The 12,202-nt window shown below is 38.3% G+C and overlaps 1 protein-coding gene across 1 annotated transcript; it reads right to left on the bottom strand.

Annotated features, from left to right (window-relative positions):
- Positions 1-2,690: 2,690 nt before the first annotated feature.
- Positions 2,691-11,864, bottom strand: LOC113082499 (serine/threonine-protein phosphatase 6 regulatory ankyrin repeat subunit A-like). The gene is made up of 10 exons (XM_026254127.1): positions 11,359-11,864; positions 8,546-8,629; positions 6,955-7,033; positions 6,061-6,131; positions 5,776-5,976; positions 4,466-4,553; positions 4,229-4,371; positions 3,731-3,943; positions 2,875-2,953; positions 2,691-2,809 (listed from the first exon to the last, which is right to left on the bottom strand). Exons 1-10 carry the CDS (start codon positions 11,485-11,487, stop codon positions 2,691-2,693), a joined length of 1,206 nt encoding a protein of 401 aa, XP_026109912.1. The 5' UTR covers positions 11,488-11,864.
- Positions 11,865-12,202: the final 338 nt, after the last annotated feature.

The raw sequence follows: 12,202 nt of genomic DNA, 5'->3' as shown, positions 1-12,202 counted from the left end.
TGGGAACCACTGTCATAGTGAGTTTATGAGTCCATTAGATGGCAGCACTGGACAGAATCAGACTTCAACTCACCACATCTAACGGTGTTTCATTGGCCATCTGTAATACAAAACACAGAGATGAGCACCAAACACAGCAGTGAGGAGTGTGTGTGTGTGTGTATGTGTGTATGTTGTACTGACCAGCTCCAGACACACTCGGTGGCCGTACGCTGAGGCGTAGTGAACAGCACTGTATCCATCTTTATCTCTGAGAGCTGGATTCGCATCGTTCCTCAACAGATACTCCAGACACCTGACAGATACACCCATCAGATCACGAGGCCTGAGTCAAACACACACTTTACAGAATACAGACGTGTTCAAAACCCCACTCAATCTCTCCACAGTCAAACTGATTTTTAACTCATACGCCTGTAAAGACAAACTCAGATTGTGTCAATCAATGGCTTTGTAAAAGCCATCAGTTCGCATTATTTTCAACTTTTTTTTATTTTTTGTTATTGTGTTCAACAGCTGAATTTGTGGTAAAAAACTACACTACCCATGATGCCGTTCAGAAAATTCCAACAATCAGATTCACAGTCATTGAAAGCAAATTGTTCTTTTTTCTTTCGTTTATTTCAGTTCGATTTTTCATAGTTTCAGTACATTAGCATAAACACAATTATTTTTTACACATATTATCTAATATTTAATTATTTATATTTTATTTAAGCTTTAAAGAAACTGTTTTTCATAGTATTACTTAACAACAACAAAGATGCAAAACACAGTCCTTAACAGAAATTGATTTGAAAGACCTCTAAAGGTAGTTAATCAATGGTGTATGCATTTGCAGAAGCAATCAAATCACATTTTTTCAACATATTTTTAAAAACAATCATGAAAATACTTCTGGAAACAGTGAGCGGCACTAATGTATTCTATTTGTGAAATTTAGTATGCAAGCAGTATCGGTGCACAATAAACAAACCTCTATATGCCTGAAATACCCCATGACCTACTGCATTTGCTGATCCAGTGTGTGTGCTACTAGAACACACCACTGACAATACCGTATCCCACAATGCACTGCACTGCACTCCACTCGACCTTGAATGTGTGCAGTGTGTTTGTGTTCACTCACTTGCCGTCTGAGTCTGCAGCAGCGGTGTAGTGCAGAGGACCACAGCCCCGGACGTCCCGCTCGTTCACACTGGCCCCGGAGCCCACCAGAGCAAACACACACTGATAGTTACAGTTAGCAGCAGCGTAATGCAGCGCCGTCCTGAGAGAGACAGAGATAAATCATAACCAGATCTCTGCTGCAGGATTCCTGTAACACTGCTTCACCACTGCAGCTCTATCAGTATCTGTGCTGGAAATCTGTAGGAAAATACACATCCCAGCATGCTTTACTGACATGCCAACCCAAAAAGAAAGAAAAAGTACTTGTGTGTGTGTATATATACACACACATAGAAATCTATGACAAACCACTGTATTATATACTAACATCATATTATGTTATACAAGATAAACTATACAGTAATTATATGAAAATATACTGTATGAATTATAATATTTATAAAGATTAAGCTATTAGGTTCATTTTAGGTTTGTTTCTTTGGCTTGCTTAATTTCCATCACAGTTTTGTCTTCACTATTTAAGATTAATTGGCTTTGTAAAATGACTGTAGAATATTTATAACAGTATCAAAAAGTTAATGAAATATGTGGACACATAACAGTAACAAGAATAGCTTAAATTGTTGTAAAACAAAAATAATATAATTTTAATTACATTACAGTTCAAAAATCAAATGCATCACAGTTTCCACAAACATATTCGGTGGACTTCAACACTGATAATAATCAGAAATGTTTCTTGAGCAGCAGATCATCATATTTTCATGATTTCCGAAGATTATGTGACACTGAAGACTGGAGGAATGATGCTGAAAATACAGCTGCGCATCACTGGAATAAATTATATTAAAACAGATTGACAGTTATTTGAAATTATATATATTTTTACAGTTTTATTCTGAGCAAATAAATGCAGTCTTGGCAAGCTGAAGATACTCTTTTTTTTTTACTGTTTGAATCGTAGTGTTTCTTTTGATTTTGAAGTTAACTCACGTTTGATGATTTAATGCAACTCACCTCCCAAATCTGTCTTTCCTATTAAAGTCCGCACCCGTGTTGAGCAACAGATTTAAACACTCCAGATTCCTGGAGAAAAGAAGGAGAGACGGACGGTCACGTGATCAGGACAACAGATCATCCAGGCCACAGGGGGCGCCGATGAGCCATTAGTGAGTGATGACTCACCCTCCTGCAGCCGCAGCATGCAAACACGTCCTGCCAAAGTCATCCGGCGTGTCGACGTCAAAACCTGAACCAACAGATATCCATTATCAAGACTAGATAAAAGCCCAAGGCACTTTACTGAGAGAGGGGAAAATATGCACAGATATCATGCACAGAAATCGATTTGAACTGCTGTTATAAACACAATACATCTTCACAATGAATGCGAGTCACCTGAGGAGAGCAGTTTCCGGCAGCAGTCTGAGAATCCGCTCAGAGCCGCTAGATGCAGCGGGAACATTCCGTGGATGCCCCGCCTACAGAGGCGGAGTCACGGTCACATGATCAGCATGAGCTCATGAATTATGCATAGCTGTAAATACACATCCTGTCACTCACTTTGCTGTGTCCGCACCGTTGGTTATGAGCGTGTTGATGAGCAGCTCGTGACCGTAACGAGCCGCTACATGAAGCGGAGAGTTTCCGTTCTCATCCTCGCTGTCTATCTCTGCACCTATCAAAGAGGAAAGAGAGGATGAGAGGAAGATGAACAAGAAACGGAGGAAATAACACACTCACCGTTCTGAATGATGGCCTGTGATCTGGAGTATCGGCCGTGAATGGCTGCCATGTGGAGAGGAGTTTTACCATCTTTGCTCTGGACAAAAGAGGAACACACACGAGTTTTTGAAAAAGGACTCTTGTTCACCAAGGCTGCATTAGTTTGGTCAAAAATACAGCAAAACCAGTAATATTGGGAAATATGATTACAATTTAATTCACTGTTTTCTATGTAAATCTGTAATAGAATGTAATTTAGAATGTAATTTTGTATTTTCAGCATCAATGGCTCCAGTCTTCAGTTCACATGATCTTCAGAAATCAGTGTAATATGCAGCTCAAGAAACATTTCTGATTATTATCAATGTCGAAAACAGTTGTGCTGAACAATATTTTTTGTGGAAACCGTGAGACATTTTTCAGGATTCACAGATGAACAGAAAGAACAGCATTTCTTTTGTTACAATATAAATGTCTTTCCGTACACATTTGATGAATTTAATTCGTTCTAGTTGAATAAAAGCATTATTTTCTTAAAAAACAAAAACAAAAAAAAGGAAAAAAGTATTTCATTAAAAGTTTTTTTGTATCTGTAATGCAAGAAAAATGCTAAATAGAGACATTTAACAAGTTGTTTTGGACAGTATCACACTTTTAACATCAGTAATCCGATGGAAGCATGTGAACAACCAGACTTTCTCATTTTGCTCTGCTCTCGTCTGCCATTTGTTTCATTTTAATTTCATTAACGGTGTCAGTTTTTTTATGTTTGTGTGTAGTAAGAGCATTTGTGTCACTGGCTATATATATATATGTCTGTTTCTTTAGTTTAAAGACTTTAATTGACATATTGTGAGGGTTTTTCTTCACTGACCTTGCTGTTGACGTTGGCTCTGTTGGCGATGAGCAGCTCGAGACAGAGCGCCCCCTGGCGGGACGCAGCGGTGAAGTGCAGCGGGGAGAAGCCCTTCTCATTCACCTGATTGACATCAGCGCCTGCTTCGATCAGCTCATTCACCACCACGTCCTGCCCGTTAAAACACGCCAGGTGCAAAGCAGAGTTTCCGTACGCGTTCGGCTCCTTAATCTGAAGAGAGACACACAGATCAGGCTGCTTTGTTTCTTTTATAAAGTATGAAAAACAGGGTATAGCAATATGTGTTCGGTGATATTTAATTGTAGATTTGGATATGCATTGCATATCAAATTATAAATATAATTTTAAAGGCAACAACAGTAAAGTTTTTTCTTGAATGAAGCTTATGCATGCTAAAGTCAATTAATTAAGCAACTTAAGATGAGGGCATTAATACACAGTTCACTTGGCGACCAAGAGGCGGAGCTTTATCTGCTGTGGGCGGAGCTTACTTACATCAACGCCCAGATTGAGCAGGTATTTGACGACATTGATCATTCCACTGGAGGCAGCGGCGTGAAGAGGACTGTATGATCTCTTATCTTTACAGCAAACCTCAGCGCCGTGAGACACCAGAAACTTCATGACCTCCAGATGACCTGCGACAGAAAGCGATGCATCTGCTCTAAACCGATCTGAGGCTGATGGAAACATGTTTTCACGCTGATTCTGATGTTGATGCTGGCGTCTCACCCATGTATGCGGCCCAGTGGACGGCTCGTCTGTCCTTCTTATCAAAAGCATTGACGTTTGCACCTCTGGACGCCAGCAACTGAACCATCTGCAGTGACCACAGACAGACTACACCATGAATACTAAACTGGAGGTTTTATTCATTTAGATCTAATATCAGCACACATTCAAAAGGACAGCAATGGCTTAAAATGACTTCAAATCTTTGTTATTTGACTTTGTTTGGAAAGCTGGTCCTTTTTTACCCTTATGTGCTATAAAAATGCTTCACCGATCAATAATATATCAGCTTTTGGGTCATGTATCTGCCAGCGGCATTCTAGACAGGCCTCAATCTGTTGGATTTGTTGATATCCAATCAGAAAGAAGATATGAAAAACACATCAAACCAGTCGAGCAATCATGGCAAGCAAAGGTTGTTTTAACAGACCGATTAGATCTACAGGTAAAAATGCTTTAACTAGCTGTGGATCAAATGACTTTTAGATGGCCTCAGTTTGTTTGGAGAGTTCAAATATTAATGTACACAACCATTTAAAAGTTTGGGGTTGGTACGTTTTTCATGTTTTTAAAATAATTCCCTTCTGCTCACAAAAGCCTGCATTTATTTGATCAAAAATACAGTAAAATAGTAATATTGTGAAATATTATTATAATTTAAAGTAACTGTTTTCTTTGTATTTAAATGTAATGTATTGCTCTAATCAAAGCCGAATTTGCAGCAGTCTTCAGTGTCACACGATCTTCAGAAATCAGTCTAATATGCTGATTTGCTGCTCAAGAAATATTCCGATTATTATTATTAGTGCTGAAAACAGTTGTGCTGCCCAATATTTTTGTGTGAAACTGTCATGCATTTTTTTTTTCAGGATTCTTTGATGAACAGAAAGTTCAAAAGAACAGCATTTACTTGAAACTGAAAACTTTTGTAACATCATAAATGTCTTTACTGTCACTTTTGATCAATTTAATGCAGCCTTAATGAATAAAATAAAAATCTTACTGATGGCAAAAATGCACAAAAGAAGGAATTAACTAGTGGTTTTGTCCTGTATCACACAATGACACAATATCAGTGCATTAACATGAGTGAAACTGATATTATTAAATGGCTTTCTTTATATCCCATTAAAAATATGTGAACAAACAGATTTTCTTGTTGCATTCTATCTTTTGGTTTCATTCCTGGTGTAAGCAGCTCTGATGAACTCTGCTATGACCCACAGTACATTGTGCAAACGTGTCCCATCCAGCAGGACAGATACCGAGCATCTGCTGATCAGTAAACAGTGAAAAACTGAGCGCCTGACCTCCAGGTGTCCGCTGAAGGCCGCGTGGTGTAGAGCCGTACGTCCGGCGCGGTCCGACACGTTGACGTTACTTATCAATGGGACTAACGCTTCGACACAGCGCATGGCTTTATGGGAAGCGGCCACATGCAGCGGCGTCTGCCAGTTCTTATCCCTCGCGTTCACATCCGCCGAGTGTTTCAGCAGCACCTGCACTGCCTCCTGAACACACAATCACATTACTGAGCTGGAAAGACATTTCATGTGTTTATATTTGTTGTTCTGCCGCCGGAGGACGTGTCCTACCTCACTACAGGAAGCTACGGCTCGATGAAGAGGAGTGAGCCATTTATTATCTTTGGCATTCACTCTCGCCCCTGAGAGAGAGAGAGAGAGAGAGGGATAGGATGTGTGTGTGTGTGAATTAATTACACTTTTAATGTCACAGCTGAAGCAGGATACATGGAGCTTCCCATAAGCCTGTTCAAAATAAACTCCCTGAATGCTCTGGGATCACATCTGTTGCTTAAAATACTGCAGCACCTGTTACTTTTCCTCTTTTATTTGTGACAACAACTCCTCCTTTACACACGGCCAATTCAAGACGTCACAAGATGAGTGTGTGTTTTGTCAGTGTGTCACTGGGGTAGTGCTCAACAAATAGGTTTCATTCATTTATGTTACATATTTCATATACACATTCGTTGCTAGGTGGCTTCTATTTCTAGTTTTACACTATCATTTAAAAGTTTGGGATCTGGAAGATTTTTTTTTTTTTTTTTAAGATATGAATACTTTTATTCAGCAAGGATGCATTAAACTGATCAAAGAAATTTATAATGTAACAAAAGATTCCTAATTCTTGAGCAGCAAATCAGTATATTATTCTGATTTCTGCAGATCATGTGACACTGAAGACTGGAGGAATGATGCTGAAAATACAGCGGAGCATCACAGAAATAAATTACATTTTAACAGATACTTACATTGAAAACAGTTATTTTAAATTGTAATAATATTTCAAAATTTGTACTGTTTTTTTTTTAATCAAATAAATGCAGCCTTAGTCAGCAGAAGAGAATTCTTTCAAAAACGTAGCCTAAACTTTCGAATGGTAGTTTAGTATCCATCAATCCAAATTCTATCATGATATTGGTCTATGAATAAACCCGGCTGATATTTGATCTTTGCTCTTCATACCTGACAGGACGAGCAGCTCTATGATCTCAGCGTCGCCCAGGTACGCAGCAGCATGAAGCGGCGTTCTCTTCTCACTGTCCTGAGGATTCACAAACACAACACTTCATCAAAAGTCATGTTTAACAATCGACGTATTTTCACTATTTCAGCAAATACGATAGCTTTCAGAAGTTTAGGGTGGATAAGATGGTTCAATGTTTTTGAAAGAAGTCTCTCACCAAGGCTGCATTTATTTGATCAAAAATATAGTCAAAGTTGTGAAATATTATTATAATTCAAAATAATAATTTTCCATGTGAATATCTGTTAGTGTAATTTATTTCTGTGATGCAGCGCTGTATTTTCAGCATCATTCCTCCAGTCTTCAGTGTCACATGATCTTCAGAAATCAGGATAATATATGGATTTACTGCTCAAGAAACATTTCTGATTATTATCAATGTTGAACACAGTTGTGCCGCACAATATTTTGTGGAAATATTTTTTTTTCACGTTTCTTTAAGGAATAGAAAGTTCAAGTTCATTTGTTTGAAATATAAATCTTTTGTAACATTATAAACCTCTTTACTCTCACTTTTGATAAACAATGCATCCTTGCTGAATAAAATTATTAATTTCTTTTTAAAAAATCCTTTGCCGATCGCTGCAAGAGAAACACATCAACCAATCAAATACTCTCATTTCTGCTAAAACAGAGTGAGCTGATGGTTTATACCGGTCTGTTGTTTATGCAACATGTGTAAGTGATTCACCTCTGATTTGCACGAGTTTTACTCCATTTGGAAGCGTTTGATGCATGTGTGGTTTCAGCAGAGTGTGTGTTAAACTCTATGATACACACTGGATTCTTGTGTATGGCACACAGGGACACATTTGAATTTGTGTGTGTGTGTGTGTGTGTGTGTGTGTGTGTGTGTGTGTGTGTGTGAGAGAGAGAGAGAGATCAATGCGGCCGCAGATCTCTAGAGACGGCATGCAGAAACATGAGACACACACACACTTCTCTATTTCAGGTCCCCAGGATCTACTGCAAACACCTAATCTGAAGCTTTAAGCGTTCCTCCAGATGCTTGAGGAAAGCGACCGGGATGTTTGACACTTCCATCAATACAGGCAATCACTAAAGAGCGGCTATCATTCATTCTTCAGTGTCATGCCACCCTGCAGGCTTCTGTTTTCCAACTGGTCTGGAATGAGAATGGAAAACAGGAGGCCAAGCCGCACCGAGTCACGTGACCTGAGAGCCCATCAGTGATTGGCTGGCAGTGGAGTGGGCGTCTCTCCAGACATCGGCAATGAAAACAGACTCCTCATTAAACAGTGAGCAGTAAAATAAACCCTCTCCAGTCCAAATGCAAGCTCATGAGAGCCTTTTAGCCTCTCGGATGAACATCCATTACGAAAATAGGAGAAATAATGTACAAGAACGGCCTCTGTGTGCATTCCAGAAGGCTTTCCAAGATCATCCATCAATGAGAAATCAATAAACGGGTCTCAAAAACAAGCCAGATGCAATAAAATGTGAAAAATGACCACTTTCAGAGAACTTCAATGGACAGTTCATGAGTTTTTGCAAGTTATGGATATTTACCTGTACATTGACGTCTTCTTTCTTGAATATGAGCGAGCGAACTTCATCTGCGTCTCCATTAAATATGGCTTTAATCAGAGAGGTCTGTGGAGAAATGGTCACAGACAACACTTAAGGGCTTTTGAACTATGAAAGACAAACCAACACATCTGATATCAATCAAAACCCTAATTCTGACAAGCTTGTCTCAAATAACAGCGTCTGCGCTAAATGCTGTGTGAAGATGAAAAGAAACTAAATGAATGAAACATTGTGTTTAATCTATGCAGAAAAGAAATTCTGAGAATCAGACGTCAGTCGGTTTAACAAGAAACCATTGATTCATCAGCATGCCAAAGAGAAAATATGACTGAAGTGCTGCATGAAATCAATGTATTTAATAGTGAATAAAATCAGTTTTAACAACACTCGTGAGAACATAGAGAGACAAGACTCGCCGAACCTGAACGCTGAGTTAACTATGACACTGGTTAGGAGAGGAATATACTACTGTAGGCATGGATTAATATATTGAGATACTGTATGTAGATATAGTTTTTATAAAAAATTTTATCGTAAGAAAAAAAACATTTGCCAGTTAAGAATCTAAAATTATACATGATTCAAGAAAAAAATCCTAATCAAGGCCGAAATATGAAATAATTAACTGTTGCCTTAGCAATTAACTGAAATAAGTTTCAGATTAAGAACTAAAATTATTAACTGGAAATAAATAAAAACTAAAACTGTAATCAAACTATAAAAGCATATTAAAGCATAAATATTTCAAAGAAACAAAAACTAACATTGAATCAATCCTGTAACAGTATATAAATAATACTAAAATACAACTGCATCACTCCCAATAACAACATGCATTAAATATCTTTATTCCATATAAGGACAGACAACACTGAAGCCCCACCCAGTCCAGCCCCACCTGGCTCCGCCCACCTGCCACGCCCTCCACTCTCAAGTGACACTACAGGATGTGTGCAACAGCTCTCACAGTAAAAAAAAATAAAATAAAAATAAGTACCAAAGCTGTCACTGGAACAGTACACTTTAAAAATGTTGCTCCTTTTTTGAGAGAGTAAACAATTAATACTGAAAAACTCTCTCTCTCTCTCACACACACACCTGCTGCAGCCTGTATGTGGATTCACCTCACAAACACATGATGCAGCAGCTGAAAACAAACGTGAGAACGAAAGACAGAAGGGAACGTCATAAAAGAAAGAATGCAGCCTTCCTCTGTTTAAGGAAACGTGGCCTGCTACAACAGCAAAAACTTTAGCCTGAAGCTCCTGAAAACTGACTGAAACCAGTCAGAACCACTTAGACTGGTCTTCAAAGGATGATTTTAACTATTAAAGGACCAGACCAGCTGACTAAATCACCGGAACTGAAACCTGCCCGTCCGCTTCATCCACTAAACTGATGATTATCCTGCTAATTTGACTAGGTTTGCATTCACACTGCTGTTTTAACTCACTGATCAAAACACAAACACTTGTAGCTGTACATGATGCCTTTTGGTTTGAAATGTGTGAGAACAAGCCACAATGAAACACCAGTAAGCATTAACATAAAAACGTGTTCCTCTTTCTTTCGTAGGTCAAATTCAGTCAAGACTGAACAACAATATATATATATGTTTTAACTCCCTGAATAATGGCTCAGACACATGAAGGTTACTACAACAGGCTAAAATGTAGCAAAACACATACATACATAGATTCATACATACATGCGTGCATAAATAAACAAATTAGACAAAAAATGTTTTTGAAAAATTTCAGCTTTGACTAAATGAAATCTTAATATATTATTAGGAAAAAATGAAGACAAAATTTACAAATATTTTTTTCAAGTTCATCTTTGATAAAACAACTTTAATAAATAAATAAAAATGTGTCATCCATCTTTGAATTTTTTTTTTAAATAGATATTAGATAAACCTCAACAACAAACCATTTACAAAAGTTTTTTTTAAAGAAAATCTCCATGAGAAATAAAAAAAATAGAAGAAAAATGAATGAATGAATGAATATTAGACAAAATTCAACAAGAAATAAACATACACACACACACACACACATATACATATACATATATATATATATATATATATATATATATATATATATATATATATTTGGATTTTTTTAGATAAAAGTCAACACAAAGCAAATTACAAAAGGTTTTTACAAATTATCTTTGATTTAAAAAAAAAAAAAGATGATACATAAATCTACAAAAAGTTTAAAATATATAAACTAAATACTAAATGTGGCCTCACTGCATTAAAAATACTTTTTATATGTATCAAACAAATAGCAAAGAGTATACGAGGTTTGTTTATGTCTGCATTTGTACTTGTGTAAAGTGTGTTTCTGGCCTAAGGGTTTCTTCTTGCATTATATTTTGCAATTGGTCATCTGTGGCATTTCCGGTGCATCTCACGCCATGCCAAGTTAAAAATAAAGTAAAATCTTTATAAAAGCCAGTGTATTTTGAATGAACGAACGTGTGCTGCGTGTGAAGCGTGTCCTATTGCTGACAGCTGCATTTCCGTCCAGGTCAAAGGTCCCCAACTCGCCCTAGTCACATGATCCCGGGTTTCCGAAGGGAATTTTTGGACCTCACCTGGAAACCCCAATCAGATGTGACAGAGACGGATGAACGTGTCTGTATCTGTCTGCAGATAATAACGGGGACAGATCACGACATGCACCTACTAAAGCAGCCGTTCGACTTTCTTCACACACTCTTTTGAAGTTCACCGCTGCTACACACACTCAACAAACACACATTATCATCCAGGACCTCACCTTCTCGTCCTGAGAGGAATTCTGGGAAATGTTGTCTTGGGCAGCTTTGGAATGCAGAGGGGAGGGTTCGTCGTCTTCCACCTCCTCCAGGACCACGATACACACACGACTCATGCGCTCCGACCGCATGCCTGCCTCTCCAACACACACACACACACACACGAAAGCCGCTTTCACAAAAAAAACCTTGTGTTATTCCATACAGAAGATCTGTCCATGATGTTCATCTCCAATGCCATTAGTGTCCCTCCAAACGTGCACAATCGCAGAACAGGGAATTCCTCAGAGCGGGAACATCAGCAGTGCTGCAGTGAGAAGATGCAGCGTCCTCAAACACACACATTCACACACAGGCACACACGCATGCACACACACACATACACTGTCTCTCTATGTGTGATCTGAGAGGACAATGGTGTGTGAGCTCCACTCTGCTGAAACCTGCACTTTACACACACACACACACACAGAGATCCAACCCCCACCGCAATAACACACCAACCCTACTGCAGCGAGAGAGAGAGAGAGAGAGAGAGAGAGAGAGAGAGAGCGAGCGAGGGGTGTTTTGTAATGAGACAGCGAGCTTCCGACAGCATGAGCCTTTAACAACAGTGAAATATGAGCAGAGAGACAGAGCTGATGGGACAAACACAGTCAGGGACAGATCTAATTATTATTTGTCAGGACATTGAACAAGGTCACTGTGTGCTATTTTATTTTATTTTATATTTTTTTTACTTTGGGAACAAAATAACTAAACATGAGAAAAACACTTTGGGGAAGTCCTCAAATGTAAATTATGATTGTGCTTTTGTTTTTTTTACTTACTGTAAATATGCAGAAG

This window comes from Carassius auratus, unplaced genomic scaffold (assembly GCF_003368295.1).
Source record: "Carassius auratus strain Wakin unplaced genomic scaffold, ASM336829v1 scaf_tig00036398, whole genome shotgun sequence".
Lineage (NCBI taxonomy): Eukaryota > Metazoa > Chordata > Actinopteri > Cypriniformes > Cyprinidae > Carassius > Carassius auratus.
Note: the sequence above shows the minus strand (reverse complement) of the source record. Positions and strands in the feature narration are given on the sequence as shown.

Bases quoted from the DNA above. Each gene is read 5' to 3' on its own strand.
- LOC113082499 (XM_026254127.1), bottom strand. From the start codon at position 11,487: ATGCGGTCGGAGCGCATGAGTCGTGTGTGTATCGTGGTCCTGGAGGAG. The intron at 7,034-8,545 runs GTAAATATCCAT...GTGAATCCTCAG, and splicing joins AAGAAGACGTCAATGTACAG to GACAGTGAGAAGAGAACGCC. The intron at 4,372-4,465 runs GTGAGACGCCAG...TTTCTGTCGCAG, and splicing joins CCACTGGGCCGCATACATGG to GTCATCTGGAGGTCATGAAG.